The 20,951-nt window shown below is 39.6% G+C and overlaps 2 protein-coding genes across 2 annotated transcripts; both read left to right on the forward strand.

Moving 5' to 3' along the window:
• The first annotated feature begins 7,461 nt into the window (after nt 1-7,461).
• On the forward strand, nt 7,462-8,213 carry LOC149921879 (uncharacterized). Its single transcript, XM_090162178.1, has 2 exons — nt 7,462-7,900; nt 8,029-8,213. Exons 1-2 carry the CDS (start codon nt 7,462-7,464, stop codon nt 8,211-8,213), a joined length of 624 nt encoding a protein of 207 aa, XP_090018304.1.
• A 2,459-nt stretch (nt 8,214-10,672) lies between these two features.
• Nucleotides 10,673-11,071, forward strand: LOC149921880 (uncharacterized). Its single transcript, XM_090162179.1, has one exon. The coding sequence runs from the start codon at nt 10,673-10,675 to the stop codon at nt 11,069-11,071; it is 399 nt and encodes a 132-aa protein (XP_090018305.1).
• The last annotated feature ends 9,880 nt before the right edge of the window (nt 11,072-20,951 follow it).

Here is a 20,951-nt window from a genome sequence, read left to right on the forward strand (position 1 = left end):
ATAAAATATTTCAAAGGGAGTGAATGCGAAGGTGACAGCTAGCAGAAACGCGTAATTTTTGCAGGTTATCCTTATAAGGCGCTATCTATCGGTAAGAAAGCTCGTGCTATCGTCGCGAGAGCCATTAGGTGAAAGCTATTCGTGAGTTCTGAACCGTTCAACCAGTCCCCATGCGCACTATTCGGCAAAAAAAATTCTAGAACTGCCCAAATGCAAACTATTCGCAGACAAGAACCTCTTGTTGAACCGTTCGGAACCGTTCTAACGGTACCTGCCCAAGAGCAAGTACTGGCCGGAACTCAAGGTTGAAATCTCTAAAATTCGTCTGCACATCGTCAAATCGTACGATCTTAAATTGAATCACAACTATTCGTACAAAAGTTCTGAACTATCCTGAACTTTTTTTATGACGTTACAGCTCAGTCCTGGGCCGTTCTCTTAACGGTTCAGAACTCACGAATAGTTTTCAGCTATTGTCTCCTGCTTAAAAATTATACTAAAAGTCACCAACAGATGGTGTCTAAAGACTACGGCCTGCGGAAAGGTCAAGTACTTAGTACTAACAAAGATAATCTAGACTACGGGTACTAAAATGCTAAGAGAGCTCGCGCTCTTGGTCACGTGCCTTCCTCGGTTTCTGCTAGGTGTCAATTCCATATTTTATGTTAGGCTAAGACGCCCCGAAATTTATCTAGACCTTAATATACAAATTCTTATATCTATGTACGTACAAAGATAATTTAAACTCGTACCCTAGATTCGAATACTGAGAGCTTTCCCATTGACGGTTTTGTTACGAAGCGTTTACCCTTTTCCGGCACGTGGCCTCAGAAAAATCGGGCTCCATCGGTTGTGTCACGGCTGACTTCGATCACGTTTTGCCGCGGTATATAGCGTGTGATCGAAGTTGGCTGTGGTTGCGGTAAGGCGCAAACCATGGAGCGAATTTTTTCTGAGTTCCGGCGGGAAGTGGGTAAACGCTAACGGCAACGCGCGAGAGAGGGATTTCGAATCTAGGGTACGAGTTTAAATTATCTTTGGCTCAACAGACTCAACGATTGAAAGAGAAGGTTTCTTCATTGTTAAACGGAATCATGACGTCACAGCACACGGGAAGGCTAGCTGCGGACGGAACAGCAGACGATGGTTTATAAAAATTACAACAATCCTAAAAAAGCGTTCAGCAAAAGTCTCAACGGAATTAGGTGAAAAATATTCGCCAGTCCAGAACCGTTCGGACTGTCCCGACGCAGACTATTCACCGGATATAGAATTCTCGAGAAGTTTTGGCGCAGACTATTCGCTCTCGAGAACAGGCTTTCGGATCGTTCGGGACTGTCCGAGCAGTACTTACTAAAAACAAAGATAATTTAAACTCGTACCCTAGATTCGAAATCACTCTCTCGCGCTTTGCCGATAGCGTTTACCCACTTCCTGCTGGAACTGAGAAAAAATTCGCTCCATGGTTTGCACCTTACCGCAACCGATGGACCCCGATTTTTCTGAGGTCACGTTCCGGAAAAGGGTAAACGCTTCGTAACAAAACCGTCAATGGAAAAGCTCTCAGTATTCGAATCTAGGGTACGAGTTTAAATTATCTTTGCTCAAAAGCAGGTATTGGCGAGAACCCAATGGATGCTTCAATAAAAGATACTCCGTTTTTACTCCCCTCTCCTAATTCATCTGGGAAGGAACTATTTCCGGCGGTCGGTTAAACGGTTAGAATGGTTAGCCAAAAAGTCATATTTAAGCCAATTGGAGACGTGTTTTTGCCCTCATGAGAATTTTGCGTCAGATAAGAAATGCGTCGACTTATGTTAATTTTCGATAATATATTTTAAGGTAAAATATATAATGTTACTAAAACTAAATATAAGAAGATAATATTATTATTATTATCATCCTCTTATGGTATAAATAATTCATATGTAACATAATTACTCATAAGTATGCCTCTGTATAACATTTCCATTGGAAAAAATCAATGAGACCTTGTTTCACGCGGAACATACATTAAGCGGACCCTAAAATGCAAAATTGCTTATAATACTTGCGCTATTGAAAAGGTTACCATGGAAATGAAATCATGTGATCGCGAGGTACGAGCTAAACTTGACAAGGGCAAAGCCAGAAAAGCGCGAGGAATTCTCACTAACTTCCGTTTCCAATCAGTAAAGTCAAGGCACAGCCTTGGTAAAGTTGATGACGCTTATTTCGTCACGGAATTGTAAGTGACGTCATTAACGTCATATCCCGTGAACAAGGTTTCATTATCGAAAATGCTTTTATGGCATACTTATGAGTGATTATGTTACATATGATAATTAAAATTATACGGAATATTTTTATATTACCGGGCAATTTTAAGGCTTCTCATGGAGGCAGAGTTAATTAATTTCGTATAAAATTATCTTTCGGAAAAACTAATTCCTTTAGAACTAAACGTATTACTTTTGCAGTACGGTATGCAACAAGTGTTTCCTTTTAACCAGGTAACTTTTTTGGCATGTTAAGGCTTAGCAAAAAACCCATGTTATGTTCATAGAAATTTAAATTAGACTAGAAGCACGATTGGATTGGGCGGGGACGTACCAGCTAGAAGGCTGCCATCAGAGTGGAATCGCGATAGTCGCGCCATCTCATAGAAACAATTTAAACTAAATAAGTAAATATGGTCACGTGGAATAACATAAAACAGATCATAGGCAACGTATTAAAAACTTTTTTTTATTTATCTGACATTATATTAAGTTATTTAAACAGCTTTAGGAAAATCATAAAAATCTCAAGAATCTACTATATCTACCGTGTCACCCTTAAAGTCATACGTTAACTTTGCGCAATCATTGTAAGTCTGAAATACCACAAATCATCACAGTTTAACTAAATTTTAATTATTTCAGTGTGGTTTAAAATATATCTACATGAGATTCCAAAATCTTGGTTTCAGTGTCTTTTAAACTATCATCAGTATTAGTCAAGTCAAATTGAGTGGTTTCCGGTAGTTCACTTTTTCCGTAAGTTTTCTGTAATAACCTCTGAAAAAAAGGGAAACTAAATAACAATTACTAAAATCAATAAATTGGCATACTCTAGAAGATGTAAATATGCTTTGTTCTGGAATAGATATTTTTAGGAGCTCTTTCAAATTCTTGTTTTAATAAAGAAAATATTCATATTTCAGTTAGTTTTTTATTTCAGAATGTATAGGGTAATTTTACTTGTGTAGGTACAGCATTTGCTTTCAAATGGTGCCTTTTATTTTGAAAGTAAATTTCATCCGGCAGAAAATGTTTACTACACACAAAGTCATATGAAGTAATTGAAGATGGAGTCCAATTTTCGCAATTTACGGCTAAAACATATTTTCCTAGTAATTCAGCATTTCTCAGAGGAAATCTTAGTGTAAAAAAATCTCTTATTCCGAGATTATTATAAAATATTTACTATAATATTACATACTTATGAAATGAGAAATTTATTTCTTTCCCAGATCTCTCTTTACAATGTGAACAAGTTGGCAAGCCAAAATATACCTCTCCTCGGAAGTATGGTCCCTAGTGGTATTAATTTCTCGATACGACCCCCAAAGATATCTCCGCAATTCAGAGTTATTTACGAAAAACGTATTCTCGGTTCAAATCCTGCCCGGTATAAATTTTTAATTTTAATTTAAATAATTGAGACGAAACAATCGAGTTTAATTTATTCAGAATATTATAAATTAAGTAGTTACAACAGCGAGTTAGATTCACTAAAACAATGCACAATTGAATTTAACCCTTTTTACAGTACATGTTTATCAGTTGAATATAATACTAAGCAAATTTTTATGAAAGATACATCTACAGATGGTATTTGTATTTTTCTCGCTTACGAAATACTTGCCGCATCTTTAACGCTCATTTTATTTCAACTTCCAGTTGACGTTGTGACACATACCGCATGAAAAAGACCAATGCCGTCCAATTTCCAATATCATATAATGACTCGCACACCCAAGAAATCATTGACTGCGTTAGAAATCGTAGATATCCAAATATCCACACCAAATATATTTACAAGAAGCAAAAACCTTACCATCAACAAAGCACAGAGAGCCACTTGACTAACCGCAAGCTCTTAAAGCAATAAACGTTAAATTATCAACTTTGAATTAACACAACTATATATAGGTCGTTAATAATACCCGTAAATAAATAACAAAAAAAACTAACAAAGTGGACCACCCACAGGGTCTACCCTTTAACCCTCTAATCTCGGCTGACTGCGCTAAAACAAGATTTAACCTTTAAAAAAAACCAGATTAGGCCTTCATAAATTCATTAATAAAAAAGACTTTATTACCTATTATGCTTACGATGCCTGTCTTAATTTCAGTGAATCTAAGCAGCTATCGGTGGTTCTGTGGTAGAGCGCTCGACTGCCAAGCCGAATGGTCTGGGTTCGAAACCTGGGTGGCGCATTTGTTTTTAATCAATAGAGAAACGCTAAATTAGAATTTCTTCGATGCAATAATTTCAATTTCAATTCTATTTCAATTAAACCAAAATTTCGTACTCTATTAAATACGCTTCCGATAAAGCTGAAGGTCTAATTTTCAATAAGGCGTAACAAGTGTCGGTGGTTCTGTGGTAGAACGTCCGCCTGTCAATCAGGAGGTCTCGGGTTCAAATCCCGCCCGATGCGATCGCAAGTTGATACTAAGACGAATACCGTGTACAATTGGTGGAAACCCTGCCATTGGACGTTGAGAGGTAGCATTACACTCAGCACTCGGTCCGTCCCAAAGTCATTAAGAAGAAGCTGGAGAGAAAACGCCCATATAAACACAACAGACTCAACATGCGCCACCATCAGAACACAAACACAACAAATTCAACACTCACAACCTACGCATAAACATTACAAAAACGTAATACACCAAACCGTCACGACGGTGAGCGAAAAAACACCATCCAAACCAAACCGCAAATGCATCCGTTAACGATTACCGTCACACGGTGGTTTTCCAAACGCTTTGAGAAACTGCGTACGCAATGATTACACTTTGCACCGAAAATGCGAATGCGTTCGCAGGCCTGACACACCCACAGAACCACAAACCCACTGACAGACACGCAGGTTGTATAACCCCTCCTAGGGGACTTTGTCCCCTCGGAGAGGTAAAAAGTGCAGTTTTTAACCATATTTTCGGATATGCTTTTAGACGCAAAAATTTAAACACGAAAAAACAACCGCTGCGCACGACGTGATGCGCAGTGGATCGCCTTTTTTTCCCTCTTCGAAATTCGATTCGTAGCCATGGCGACAATGTTTAATGCGTTTGTCAGATGGCGCGTACATCGCGATTCCACCCTTCTATCTCGCCTGCTTCCCTTGGGATTTGGCGGAAAGGGCAGTGCTTCTAGTCTAATTTATATTTCTATGGTTATGTTCGAGAAAAGTTTCCAGCATTCTAATATTTCAACAAGCACTATATAAATAGTAACATAGTAACTCATGAGTTATGGCTGTCGGAAATATTACTTCTTGGCAATTTCTGGGAAGATGTTTTATTTAAGTGCCTATTACAAATGACTGAAAATTCGTCTGCATATTCACGGCCAACTTTGATCACGCGCTGTTCGCGCTACAGCGGCCAACACATTCGTCGAAACTCCGCGAGCAAGGATTTTCCCCCTATAAACTGTACTATAATGTGTAGGAGGTCAGCGCCACGCTCGGTTGTTATATTGACTTCAATGTAAAAACTATACTAAAAATAATAATCCGCTAGGGGCGCTGACGTCATACACATCTTTTGCTCATAGGTTAACACAGAAACTCCAACGAATGAGATGGCCGCTGTAGCGCGAGACATCAAAGTTGGCCGTGGCATATTGCTCTGCGTAGAATCTAGTCTCAGCTAACACTTGTCGCTATGGAAGTTATTTGATGTTATTTAGTATTTTCATACATTGTGGGGACGCCCATTGGGTTTCCTTAGGCCGCGGTAAATATTATTCAATAGTTTTTTACCTCTCCGAGGGGACAAAGTCCCCTAGGAGGGGTTATACAATGACTGTGTCTGTCTGTCTGTGTGTCTGTCCTGCGACCGCGTTCGCATTATTCGTGCAAAGGTTAATCATTGCGTGCGCAGTTTCTCGAAGGGTTGGCAAAACCACCGTGTGACGGTGAGCGTTAATGGATTCATTTGCGGTTTGATTTGGATGGTGTTTTTCGCTCACCGTCGTGACGGTTTGGTGTATTACGTTTTTGTAATGTTTATGCGTAGTTTATAAATGTTGAGTTCGTGTTATGACGGTTGTGAGTGTTGAGTTTGTCGTGTTTGTGTTTTGATGGTTGTGCATGTTGAGTTCGTGTTATGATGTTGAGTCTGTTGTGGGCGTTTTCTCTCCAACTTCTTCTAACTGACTTTGGGACGGACCGAGTGCTGAGTGTAATGCTACCTCTCAACGTCCAATGGCAGGGTTTCCACCAATTGTTCACGGTATCCGTCTTAGTTTTAATTTGCGAATTATTGGCGCCGGCCGGGAATCGAACCCGGGTCTGCCTCGTGCAAGAGATTTACTCTAACCACTCAGCCACCAACGCTTGTTAAGTTACGGTGTTTTTCAAAGTTATAACGTTAGGTACTATAATTTATTCTACATCATTTTAAATATTTATAAATTATATTAATCTTATATTTAATGAAATATTTATAAAATATATTAAGCTTATATTTAATTAAATATTTATAAATTACATTAATCTTATTTTTAATTAAATATTTATAAATTATATTAATATTATATATAATTATACATCTGAGTTAAATGTAAATAAGATATTCTTTTTTATTATTGCTAATCTTGTTTACTATTTTTTAACCTCATATCATCCGCTCAACAGCGTTTATTGTGTCATTATATTCTGTCATTCCATCTTGTACAGTATTCATTATTAATATGTTTTAATTAATAAACGTTTGTTATTTTAATATATTATGACTTCTTACTAGTTCGTCCGTGTAGTGTAGTGTAGGCTTTGCTGTTATCATTGGTATTTAAAAAACTCCAATATGATATGGGCCCAGCACGCTTCCACTGCGCAACAACAAAACTAAAGGACTAGTCTACTGCCTGCTGTAACCGGTATCCTGATCCCAGCTACCATCACCGTATTCAGTGTCCTGGTCAACAGTTCCCGAAAGAAACCATGGATAGTCTACTTCGCCAAGACGATGAAAACCTATCTGGTCCGGAGAATTGGAGGAGTTCGAAATGACAAATAGTCGACATCCTCACCGTACGAGACGTTTACGAGATACTGACTGGGGAATGGGTTGAACCCACGGGGCCGTTATTATCAGCAGCAGAGAAGACAGAGTATGCAACTGTCAAGAAAAAATACCGATTGACATTCAGTACAGTCCGGGGTATCATCTGGTCAGCCTTGTCTAAGAAGGTCCAAAACATGTTTACAAATTGCGAGATACCAAAGGAGATGTGGGATAAGTGGCAGAAGTCGTCCAACCGTCTGCGTAAGCTTCTGGCGCAACTTATGCGAACTACGAAGTCACCAGACGTCGACATGGCCACCCACATTGCCCAGATGTGTTCTCTCTGGACAGACATCTTGTCAACGGCACAGACAGAGAAAAACGTAATATTCGACGACTGCATCCTCATTGCCTGCATCTTCGAGTCTCTACCTCAGGATGAGTATCGAGAATTCGGTATGCTCTGGGACACGCTGCCAACAGAAAACCAGACGGTCGCAGAGTTGGAACGTCTGTTGATTGGCCGTGCAACTCGAGAAGGTAACGCTTTCCAAGATTCCTCTGGTCTGATGGCGAAACGCACTACCGGAAGTCATCACGGTCACTCAACAAACGAGATGAAAGGCATGAGACGTAAGCGAAAATGCACCAATTTCCAAAAGTTCGGTCACGTTGCAGAAGACTGTCGAGGACAAAAAGAGCTCCTAGAAAGACGAGCGTTGACGAAAGTAATCGCACCAGCATTGGGGGTCTGATTGCAGCAAACGGTCTCGTTGCTTGCTCATCATCTGAAGCAGCATGGTATTTTGACTCGGGTGCTACACAGCATATCACGAACGACGCCACAACGTTCCTAAATTGCAGCAAGTTCGCTACTCCAGCGACTCTTCAGATTGGAAACAAGACGCAGATGACAGCGGATGGTGAAGGAGACATAAGGATTTAGTTCCGGATCGGAAAGAAACTCTATCAAGAGGTAGTCCACTATGTCTGGCACATCCGTGACTTTGCCTACAATGTTTTCTCGCTGAAAAGCGCAATGAAGAGAAACAAGAATCTGGAGTTCAAGGTCATAGCAAATTCTTGCGGTCTCTATGAAGTTGTCGGAGGCAAAAGGAACCTTTGTGTACCTGGCAAGGTCGAGAGTCTGTATCGTCTGGATATCAAAGTAGAGCAGCCATCATGCTCCGCTCACATCGCAGCAGATCCGAGGAATGACCGGAAAGCAGATCTCCAAGTCTGGCATGAACGCATGGGTCATCAGGATAAACGGCATGTAGCAGCGACGTTACGGAGGCTCGGATACGAAGTTCTAAACCAGACGTCTGACAAGCTCTGTGAAGGGTGCATCTACGGCAAGATGACTAGGCACAATTTCGGCACTCATTTGGAGAAGGCTACGAAACCAGGTGAAAGGATCCATTCAGCTCTCTGGGGACCATCACCGACACCGTCCATGAAGGGGAAGAAATACTACCTCCTATTCAAAGACGAGTATTCCAGTGTTCGAGCCGTATATTTCCTAACGAAGAAATCCGAAGTCGTCAACTGTTTCAAAGATTTCCTTGCCTTTTGCCGAACCCGCAATCACACAGTACAAGAGCTGGTCACGGACAATGGAACTGAATATGTCAACGAAGAATTCCGTGAATGGACTTCTCAAGAAGCTCTACATCACCGCAAGTCCATGCCATACACGCCCGAACAGAACGGTGTCGCTGAACGAGAAAATCGTACGATCATGGAGTCTGTAAGGGCCATGTTGCATTCCAGATCGGACCTACCACCGAAACTCTGGGCTGAAGCGGTGAACACGGCCGTCTATATCCTGAACTGAACAGCACCTATATGCATTGCTGGGAAGACACCATTCGAATTGTGGACAGGGAAGACAAATCCATCGATCCAGCATCTGCGAGTCTTTGGCACTGAGTGCTTTGTCCACATACCAAAAGAGAAGCGAAAGAAGCTGTCTCGGAAGCGTATAAAGGTTTCCAGGTTGGCTATGAAGACAATGCAGACGGATATCGAGTTTTTGTTCCAGAGCTGAACGATGTCCTAAGATTTCGAGATGTTAAATTCAATCCCGAGACGTGCGTTCCTGATTCCTGGATTCCTGTCTCTGAGGAGTTGCCCAGCCAGGGCGAGCAATTGACCAACGATTTGGTTTGCGAAAACCGGCCAACCAGAGCCACCAACTCATCAAAAGACGGACCGACCAGAGCCACTAATGCACCATCAGGCATGCCAACCAGAGCTGCCGACTACTCAAACGACGAGACAACCAAATCCGTCGGAAGACTTGGCTACCGGACACAATGAGGCAACAGTCTGTGACGAAATGTCAGACAACCGCTCTGAGAAGAGTGGTCCGGTACTCAGAGATCGTTCAACGCTCAAGAGAGTTCAGCTATGCCATACCTGTCATCCAGGAAATAAAGCTTTTGTGATGTGTGGTACCTTACCACAGACTGCAAGAGAAGCACGTTCAAGCAGCGAATCAATAGAAGGGCAGAAGGCAATGTCAGATGAGCTTTCAGCAATGAAGAAACACGATGTCTACGAGATGGTCGATCCTCCGCCAGGTCGGAAAATCGTTAGATTTTTCGTATGAAGAATGATGAAGATGGTACTGTCATCAAATATAAAGCCCGGCTCGTAGCAAAAGGCTACACGCAACGAGAAGGTATCGACTACGACGAGACTTTCGCACCAGTTGCTCGCTTCGAAACGCTAAGAATTTTTCTCAGTCTGGTTGCTAAGGAAAATCTTATTCTAAGACAATTGGACGTAAAGACTGCATTTCTTCATCGAAAATTATTCGAAGAAATCTACCTGCGCCAACCCGAAGGTTTCGACGACGGTAGCGGACGAGTCTTGAAGTTACGGAAAAGTCTTTACGGTCTCAAGCAATCTCCACGATGCTGGAACGAGCGAATCGACAAGTTCCTACGTAACCATGGATTCAAAAGCGCTGATGGAGATCGATGCCTATATATCCTGTCAACCAACGACGCTTTCTTGGTCCTCATCCTCTACGTTGATGATGGTCTGATCGCTGGAAGTACAATCGAAGCGGTAGACGAGTTCCACCTAAATTTCATTGAAGTATTCGAAATCCTCACAGGAAGAGCATCAACCTACCTTGGCCTGAAAATCGATACGTTGGAAGACTGATCCATATTTCTACACCAGAGCGCCTATGTCGAAAATGTCTTAGAGAGGTTCAACATGCAAGACTGCAAACCAGTAAAAACTCCCACCCGCAGTCCAGACACGACCGATCAGAGTCAAGAGAGTTTCGAGTCAACGACCATGTACGCCTCAGCCATTGGAAGTCTCAGATACGCAGCCACAGGAACATGACCTGACATAGAATACGCTGTCAATCGAGCATCTCAAGCCATGGCCAATCCCACAGTCGCTGACTGGAACTGGGTTAAAAGAATCTTTCGATATCTCAGAGGGACCACAACACTTGGTCTCCTATTCAAGGCAGGCGACTCCATGACGACAAACCCTTACAGCGACGCTGACTATGCTGGCTGCGAAAAGACGAGACGTCTGGAGCGTACAACTCCAGTCATTTGGGCGAGCAGGAAGCAACAATCCGTTGCCCTATCAACCACAGAGGCCAAGCTGGTAGCTGCCACCGAAGCAGTGAAGGATGTCGTCTGGATTGAACGGGTTAAGTCATTCCTGGGTGTCGTAGACGATAATGTCCCGACATTACGAGTCGACAACGTCGGAGCCATCAAACTAATAAAAAAATCCAGAGTTTCACCGTCGAACGAAACACATTAGTATTCGCCAATACTACGTTCGTGAACTGGTTGAAGAGGGCATCATCAACGTCATGTATGTCCCAAGTGAAGAACAACTAGCGGACATATTCACCAAGTCTCTGTCCGCAGAAGTCTTCATTCGTATTCGTCAAAAACCCAACCTACGTTACCTTGAAAAAGTCTTCATCGAGGGTGAGTGTTGAAGATAAGAAACGATATCGGCTTTTTCCGGTTCGTTTTTTTTAACAGGTTAAAATGTTAAATGTAAATAAGATATTCTTTTTTAATTATTGCTAATCTTGTTTACTATTTTTAACCTAATATATATATATATATCCGCTCAACAGCGTTTATTGTGTCATTATATTCTGTCATTCCATCTTGTACAGTATTAATTATTAATATGTTTTAATTAATAAACGTTTGTTATTTTAATAAATATATTATGACTTCTTACTAGTTCGTCAGTTTAGTGTAGTGTAGGCTTTGCTGTTATCATTGGTATTTAAAAAACTACAATAACACTCCTACAAGTTTTCTACAGCTGGCTTAACTAGTCTATGTATATCTACTGCAACAAGCATTGTGATATTAATACGTGCCAAAAATTCAATATTTGTTCTAAATTAGACAAGTATATCCTCCAAACAAGGTTTTGAATTTTTAGTTATTGCCTTCAGAAATCCCAACGAAGGTTTGGGAACAATTAGAACATCCCCCTACATGTTTTCTACAACTGGATAAACCCGTGTCTTGTAAATAAGGCAAATAAGTAAGCAACTATGAGGGAATTAAAATGTAAACAAGTTGGCAAGCTTGCCAAAATATACCTCTCCTCGGAAGAATTGTCCCTAGTGGTATTGATTTCTTGAGATGATCGTTAAAGATATATCTCCGCAATTCAGAGCTATTTACTAAAAACGTAATCCCGATTCCATCCCGCCCGGTATAAAATTTTAATTATAATTAAAATAAATGAGACGAAACAACCGATTTTAATTTATTCAAAATATTATAAATTAAGTAGTTACAACAGTGAGTTAGACGTACTAAAACAATGCACAATTGAATTTAACCCTTTTTACAGTACAAGTTTATCAGTTGAATATAATACGAAGCAAATTTTAATGAAAGAAATATCTACCGATCGTATTTGTATTTTTCTCGCTTACGAAATACTTGCCGCATCTTTAACGCTCATTTTATTTCAACACTCGTTGACTTCCAGTTGACGTTGTGACAAATACCGCATGAAAAAGACCAAAACCATCCAATTTCCAATATCATTAATGACTCGCACACCCAGGAAATCATTGACTGCGTTAGAAATCGTAGATATCCAAATATCCACACCAAATGTATTTACAAGAAGCAAAAACCTTACCATCAACAAAGCACAGAAAGCCACTAGACTAACTGACAGCTCTCAAAGTAATAAACGTTAAATTGTCGCCTTTGCATTAACACAACTATATATAGGTCGATAATAAAACCCGTAAATAAATAACAAAAACCTAACAAAGTGAACCACCCACAGGGTCTACCCTTTAACCCTCTTATCTCGGCTGACTGCGCTAAAACAAGATTTGACCTTTAAAATTGCATACGTAAACAAGTTGGCAAGCCAAAATATACCTCTCCTCGGAAGAATTGTCCCTAGTGGTATTAATTTCTCGAGATAACCCTTAAAGATATATCTCCGCAATTTAGAGTTATTTGTTAAAAATATTAACCCATTTCTATCCCGCCCGGTATAAAATTTTTATTATAATTAAAATAATTGAGACGAAACGACCAATTTTAATTTATTCAGAATAATAATCAGCTAGGCTAATACCCAAGGCACCACCTTAGGCCTAAGTCATCGAGCGACTTTTAAAGCCTTTAATTCAGGTAGCCGGGTTACAATGCGTAGGAGGGTGGTGGCAAGCCCTGCATGCCACGCGTTCGAGCCAACAGCTCCCTACACTAACTATTACCGTTAACCTCAACAAGTTTTTGTTTAAGGGGAAACCGAAGAACTCGGGGGAAAACCCCTTAAACCAGTGGGGAGAGAACTTGCAAACTCTACGCATAAGTTAAGTAGTTACAACAGTAAGTTAGACGTACTATAACAATGCACAATTGAATTAAACCCTTTTACAGAACAAGTTTATCAGTTAAATATAATACGAAGCAAATTTTAATGAAATATCTACTGAGGCTTTTTGGAATTACTCGCTTACGAAATACTTGCCGCATCTTTAACGCTCATTTTATTTCAACACTCGCCCTTGATGAAGATACCGTAGATATCTGGTAGTGGACGACTCGTTCACTTCCTGTTGACGTTGTGACGCATACCACATGAAAAAGACCAATGCCGTCCAATTTCCAATATCATATAATGACTCGCACACCCAAGAAATCATTGACTGCGTTAGAAATCGTAGATATCCAAATATCCACACCAAATGTATTTACAAGAAGCAAAAACCTTACCATCAACAAAGCACAGAGAGCCACTTGACTAACCGCCAGCTTTTAAAGCAATTAACGTTAAATTATCTCCTTTGAATTAACAGAACTATATATAGGTCGTTAAGAAAGTGGACCACCCACAGGGTCTACCCTTTAACCCTCTAATCTCGGCTGACTGCGCTAAAACAAGATTTAACCTTTAAAAAATACCAGATTAGGCCTTCATAAATTCATTAATAAAAAAAGACTTTATTACCTATTATGCTTACGATGCCTGTCTTAATTTCAGTGAATCTGAGCAGCTATCGGTGGTTCTGTGGTAGAGCGCTCGACTGCCAAGCCGAATGGTCTGGGTTCGAAACCTGGGTGGCGCATTTGTTTTTAATCAATAGAGAAACGCTAAATTAGAATTTCTTCGATGCAATAATTTCAATTTCAATTCTATTTCAATTAAACCAAAATTTCGTACTCTATTAAATACGCTTCCGATAAAGCTGAAGGTCTAATTTTCAATAAAGTCCCATTTTCATGCTCGCTGGTAGCGGATAAAAATCGTCAAAATTCGCTTCCGCCACTCGCAAGCGTGAAAACAAAGCTAAGATATCTGTTTGAAACAGATCGACGCGGAAAGTAAAAAAGTGTGTAGCTGAAGCGGATTTTGACGATTTTGACCCGCTACCAGCGAGCATGAAAATGGGGCTTGAGGCGTAACAAGTGTCGGTGGTTCTGTGGTAGAACGTCCGCCTGTCAATCAGGAGGTCTCGGGTTCAAATCCCGCCCGATGCGATCGCAAATTGATACTAAGACGAATACCGTGTACAACTGGTGGAAACCCTGCCATTGGACGTTGAGAGGTAGCATTACACTCAGCACTCGGTCCGTCCCAAAGTCATTAAGAAGACGTTGGAGAGAAAACGCCCATATAAACACAACAGACTCAACATGCACATCCATCAGAACACAAACACAACAAATTCAACACTCACAACCTACGCATAAACATTACAAAAACGTAATACACCAAACCGTCACGACGGTGAGCGAAAAAACACCATCCAAACCAAACCGCAAATGCATCCGTTAACGCTCACCGTCACACGGTGGTTTTGCCAACCCTTTGAGAAACTGCGTACGCATTGATTACACTTTGCACCGAAAATGCGAACGCGTTCGCAGTCCTGACAGACAGACACACCCACAGACACACCCACAGACCCACCCACAGACCCACCCACAGACCCACAGACAGACACGGTCGTTGTATAACCCCTCCTAGGGGACTTTGTCCCCTCGGAGAGGTAAAAATGTAGACTTTAACAAGTTGGCAAGCCAAAATATACCTCTCCTCGGAAGAATTGTCCCTAGTGGTATTAATTTCTCGAGATAACCCTTAAAGATATATCTCCACAATTTAGAGTTATTTGTTAAAAATATTAACCCATTTCTATCCCGCCCGGTATAAAATTTTTATTATAATTAAAATAATTGAGACGAAACGACCAATTTTAATTTATTCAGAATATCATAAGTTAAGTAGTTACAACAGTAAGTTAGACGTACTATAACAATGCACAATTGAATTAAACCCTTTTACAGAACAAGTTTATCAGTTAAATATAATACGAAGCAAATTTTAATGAAAGAAATATCTACAGAGGCTTTTTGGAATTACTCGCTTACGAAATACTTGCCGCATCTTTAACGCTCATTTTATTTCAACACTCGCCCTTGATGAAGATACCGTAGATATCTGGTAGTGGACGACTCGTTCACTTCCTGTTGACGTTGTGACGCATACCACATGAAAAAGACCAATGCCGTCCAATTTCCAATATCATATAATGACTCGCACACCCAAGAAATCATTGACTGCGTTAGAAATCGTAGATATCCAAATATCCACACCAAATGTATTTACAAGAAGCAAAAACCTTACCATCAACAAAGCACAGAGAGCCACTTGACTAACCGCCAGCTCTTAAAGCAATTAACGTTAAATTATCTCCTTTGAATTAACAGAACTATATATAGGTCGTTAAGAAAGTGGACCACCCACAGGGTCTACCCTTTAACCCTCTAATCTCGGCTGACTGCGCTAAAACAAGATTTAACCTTTAAAAAATACCAGATTAGGCCTTCATAAATTCATTAATAAAAAAAGACTTTATTACCTATTATGCTTACGATGCCTGTCTTAATTTCAGTGAATCTAAGCAGCTATCGGTGGTTCTGTGGTAGAGCGCTCGACTGCCAAGCCGAATGGTCTGGGTTCGAAACCTGGGTGGCACATTTGTTTTTAATCAATAGAGAAACGCTAAATTAGAATTTCTTCGATGCAATAATTTCAATTTCAATTCTATTTCAATTAAACCAAAATTTCGTACTCTATTAAATACGCTTCCGATAAAGCTGAAGGTCTAATTTTCAATAAGGCGTAACAAGTGTCGGTGGTTCTGTGGTAGAACGTCCGCCTGTCAATCAGGAGGTCTCGGGTTCAAATCCCGCCCGATGCGATCGCAAATTGATACTAAGACGAATACCGTGTACAACTGGTGGAAACCCTGCCATTGTACGTTGAGAGGTAGCATTACACTCAGCACTCGGTCCGTCCCAAAGTCATTAAGAAGAAGTTGGAGAGAAAACGCCCATATAAACACAACAGACTCAACATGCACAACCATCAGAACACAAACACAACAAATTCAACACTCACAACCTACGCATAAACATTACAAAAACGTAATACACCAAACCGTCACGACGGTGAGCGAAAAAACACCATCCAAACCAAACCGCAAATGCATCCGTTAACGCTCACCGTCACACGGTGGTTTTGCCAACCCTTTGAGAAACTGCGTACGCAGTGATTACACTTTGCACCGAAAATGCGAACGCGTTCGCAGTCCTGACAGACAGACAGACCCACCCACAGACCCACAGACAGACACGGTCGTTGTATAACCCCTCCTAGGGGACTTTGTCCCCTCGGAGAGGTAAAAACCATTAATATACCCTTCCGCTAAGCTGAGTTTATAATTTTCAAAGAAGCGTAAAATCTATCGGTGGTTCTGTGGTAGAACATTCGCCTGTCGTGCAGAAGGGCTCGGATTCGAAACCTGGGCGGCGCTTTCTTTTTTAATCAACAGAGAATCAGGCCCGTACATGGGGGGGGCGCCAGGGGATGCTCAGCGCCCCCAAATGAGTACTGAGCATCCCCAATCCGCCCGACCCAAAAAAAATCGATTGCTCAATTACCGAAAGATATGATCTAAAATATTTGTATATTAATCAAAAAGGAAAATTACTTTTACTAACGAGCTAGTATCAGTAGATATTTGAAACCATTTTACTAAAGTTTTTGAAAATTGCTTTCGCGCGTCTCACAGCACCAGAAAAACTTTTCAATTGTAGAAATATTGAACCAGCTTATCAAAAATGTTTTGACGGATATTTTAGGGCTACAACCAGGTACACGAAAAAGAGAAAAGTGATTAGACTCAAGGCATTGGCACCCCCAAAATGAATTTGAGCGCCCTCGAGTTTTGGCAGCTGTGTACGCGCCTGCAGAGAATACGCTTAGAGGTCGGTGACGGTTAATCATTATCCATGATTAAATTGATTTTTTCGGGGAAAAAATGTAAACAAAGAAATTTACCGGTTAATATTTCGGAAAATGATTAAAAAACATGTATTATTCGTAAAATTTGAGCTTTTTATCGAAAAAAACGTCGTTTTTCCGTTTAATTTTACAAATTTATCAAAAAATTCATCGGATAATACAGAAATATAAATTACTTGATCAAAACGTTTTACGAATAATTTTGAGAGCTTTATCTATTGAATAAAAGTTAACCATCCCCGACCTCTACGCTACAGTAGAATTACTTCGATGCAATAATTTAAATGGAACATGAAATTTCGTTCTATTTAATAACAACCAAAATTTAATACTCTGTTAATTTGTAATAAACATGTTCGTGGTGATCTGGACAATTGCTGTAAATCGCAACACATTCAAATCATGATTTAATTTGTAATGATAACTTTTTAGAACGGGATATACAAATTGTAAATGGCAAAAGGTGGTGTTTGATGCTCATGTTGGAATCGATCTTCATCATTAAGAAAGTTATTAATTTATATTGCAAGCTCAGACTCCATAAATTAGCGAAGGACAAAAATCTAGAAATGAAGGGTCAAGCCATCAGACTTAAATTGTCAAAGCTAATTTTATTTCAAGGACAATAGCTACATACCTTTAGTAGAATCATTATTAATCCAAGGTAGAATCATCCTTTTCAACAAAATTCCATTTACTTTTGTTTACAATTTAGAATCTCAGAATATTCCCATAACAAGCCATAACCACAACAAACCGGATAGTTACTTAAGCCTTTGACAAAATATCATTTCGCAATTAGAATTTTTTGTTTTTAATTATAAGATCATCTGCTGCTTTTTATTTGGGTTTTGAAAGAATTAATTGACTTATTTAAAAATTATAATAAAAATTTACCTTATTTTAAATTCTCACATCCAAAATATTCGCGAATCACGTCAGAGTACCTAAAAGATTACAAACACGAACATGTGTGACGTGTCACGTGATGTTTTTGTATTTTCTCGCCTAATCGACAGGCGTCGCTTAAACGTGGTACCACAGGAATACGGAACAAATACCGGTTGTCTGCTAGTCGTCGCCTCCGTATTTACCCCCTGTAGAATCTTGGGTCTATTTCTTTATTATGTCTATGGTGGAAACCCTGCCATTTGGACGTTGAGACGTTTATCGTAACCGTCAGCACTCGGTCCGTTCCAAAAGTCAATAACAAGAAGTTAGAGAGAAAACGCCCATACATACAAAATGCAAACACAACACACTGAACACCCACAAGTTGTGGGTGACAAACTCAACATTCCCACATTACGCATAAACATAACAATAACATAATTTCCAATGAAACTGAGTTGAAACCGTCACGACGGTGAGCGTTAACGAAAAAACAACCATACCAAACCGCACCAACCGCAATTTAATAAAACGAATTTACGGTTATACTAGTTTTATTGTTTTTCCTTTGCTCAAGGTTTGTTTTAAAATATAACCTTGACCATCTTGTTGATATGTTGCCTCCCCGCTTCAGCTGTGGATCCGTTTTCTTTCCCACTAAAGAGTTTATGAACTCATTTTTAGGGATTGGCTGAACTATTCCAGGGCAACATTTCAACAAGTTGGGCAAGCGTAAAGACATTTTATAAAATCAACTATTAGAGTAAAGAGTTCACTAAAATCCCCTGAAATTTTAACATTTATCAATAGAGCAGTGTTGCCCATCTGTGGGATAAATTCCTATTTTTCGAGATTTTTTAGGCTGCGTGGGATAAAAGAATTTTTAAGCGAAAATCATTGATTTTGTGGGATTTTTGACCTTAAAAGTTTTCTTAATTTTTTTTGAAAAACCGCTATTTCCGAAAACATTATCTAGCTTATCTTTTTGTGAATTAAATTGAATTAAAAAATGTGTATATTTTATTTGTTTTTTTAATTAAATTTTTTCCCCGTGCTAGTCTACGAAACCATAAAAATATTTGGCATGTTTTCTGCTGAGTTTTGGGAGGGGGCATGGCAAAAAACGTTTTCGGGGTTTGGCTGAAAATTTTGTAACTTGACTGTGGGGTTTTCGCTCCTCAAACATTGGCAACATTGCAATAGAGGGGTCTGCATCAATATTTATAGGTCTCAAATATATTTGTATTTCTTATTTAAATAGTAAACATAACCCAAGATATTAGGTAAATCTGATATCTGTTCAAACCGTCCCTTTAAGCCTTCTTTATCTTCTGGCTAACAAATTATACGTCAATGCAGACCTATTATCAGAAAATGTATTGAGTCTTTTTAAATGATGTTATGTTGAATCTGTCTGAAGTTTCATGGAATGATACACTCCAATGTCCAACAAACCAGAGGAATACTAATAGATGTTTATCTGGTGACAACACTAGTCTTCCACTCCCTATAATTATGTTATAATTTTAAATAAACCATTACAATATTAAGTCATTAAATGTTTAGAGGCATCCCTGTAAAAAGTTCAGACTGATGCTCTGAGCTACCAAATTTCCTGACTTAGCTCTTCCTAAATGATAGGCCTAACTCTAAACATTGATTAACAATTAAACTATCATAATTCATTATACCATATGTAACATAATTACTCATAAGTATGCCACTGTACCTTTATTCCATTCAAAAATCTTCACTAACTGTTTGTTTCACCACGAACCAGTAAAAAGGTGGACTACGTTAGATTTTAACCTTTTTATTCATCCTAGTAATTTTGGGAGTCACACTATTGGCTACTAACATATGTATTTAAGCCAATGGAAAACCTCTAAATTGAGAAATAATTTTTTGCGTCGGAATTTTAGTCAGCCCCAAGGTTCATAAATCAAAGATAATATAACTACGTACCCTAGATTGGAAATCAAGCTCCTTGAACGTAACGCAGGCTCTTACTGAGTTCCCGGCGGAAGTCGGAAAAAATGGCCTCCATGGAGCTGGCTGGGCTACCGACATATAGTTAAATCGTAGAGTTTTAGTGAAAATTACGCCGTCGTTTTTGACTCGTGGTTTTCAAGATACCAGATATTTTGGCATTATATGGTTTTAAAACAATAATGGATCATGCCTGTAGCTCTAAAAATGTTTCTAAACGAAAGAAAACTAAAGGTGAGTAATATAATCTTGGGTTATCTCTTGAAATTCCTTATTTCCCACCCTGCTATGGAGCCCGATTTTTCCGAACTTCCGGCGCGAACTCAGTAAGAGCCTCAACAGAAAACGCGCTATCGAGAAACGCCGTGATTTCGAATCTAGGGTACGTAGTTATATATTATCTTTGGCCCAATGTAGCTATATTGAATTTTATAAACTCGCTCGGTTTGTGCGGATGTAGTTAAATTATAATTAATTTAGAAAAATAAAAGGTTGGGGAAAATGACCAATAAGTGATAGCTTTCCGAAAATGGAACAAGTCCTCGAAGTGGGATATTCCAATTTCCACCAGCGTTATTAAAACCCATATTAAGCTTAGAAGAGTTAGGCCTAGCCTAGGCTCAAAAGAATCTGCAAAGTCTCCAACTTTATACTTGGAGGAATAAAACAAGTATACAGGAGTTGCGGAGAGCTGCGAAATCGGTTTCGTCAGTGACCGTGAACACGCGCGAGACGGAGGGGTTCAAACGCGACTAGCGCCAACTGCATTCGGAATTTTGCAACTATTCTCATTTTATAGCATTGTTTTCGCGTCGTCTGGTTTGTTTTATTCCTCCAAACAAATATGAGTCATTTTGGAAAAAGGCGCAAAGAATTTAGAAATGTTTCAAAACAAATCAGACGACGCGAAAACAATGATATAAAATGTGAAGAGTTGCAA

The sequence above is a fragment of the Leiobunum rupestre genome, chromosome 11 (assembly GCF_980474605.1).
Source record: "Leiobunum rupestre chromosome 11, qqLeiRupe1.1.hap1, whole genome shotgun sequence".
Taxonomy (NCBI): Eukaryota; Metazoa; Arthropoda; class Arachnida; order Opiliones; family Sclerosomatidae; genus Leiobunum; species Leiobunum rupestre.

What these genes read in the sequence shown, in the direction of transcription:
- LOC149921879 (XM_090162178.1), top strand. Translation starts at nt 7,462, where the DNA reads ATGTTTACAAATTGCGAGATACCAAAGGAGATGTGGGATAAGTGGCAG. An exon ending in CGAGATGAAAGGCATGAGAC is followed by an intron (nt 7,901 to 8,028) that starts GTAAGCGAAAAT and finishes GTCTGATTGCAG; the next exon opens with CAAACGGTCTCGTTGCTTGC.
- LOC149921880 (XM_090162179.1), top strand. Translation starts at nt 10,673, where the DNA reads ATGGCCAATCCCACAGTCGCTGACTGGAACTGGGTTAAAAGAATCTTT.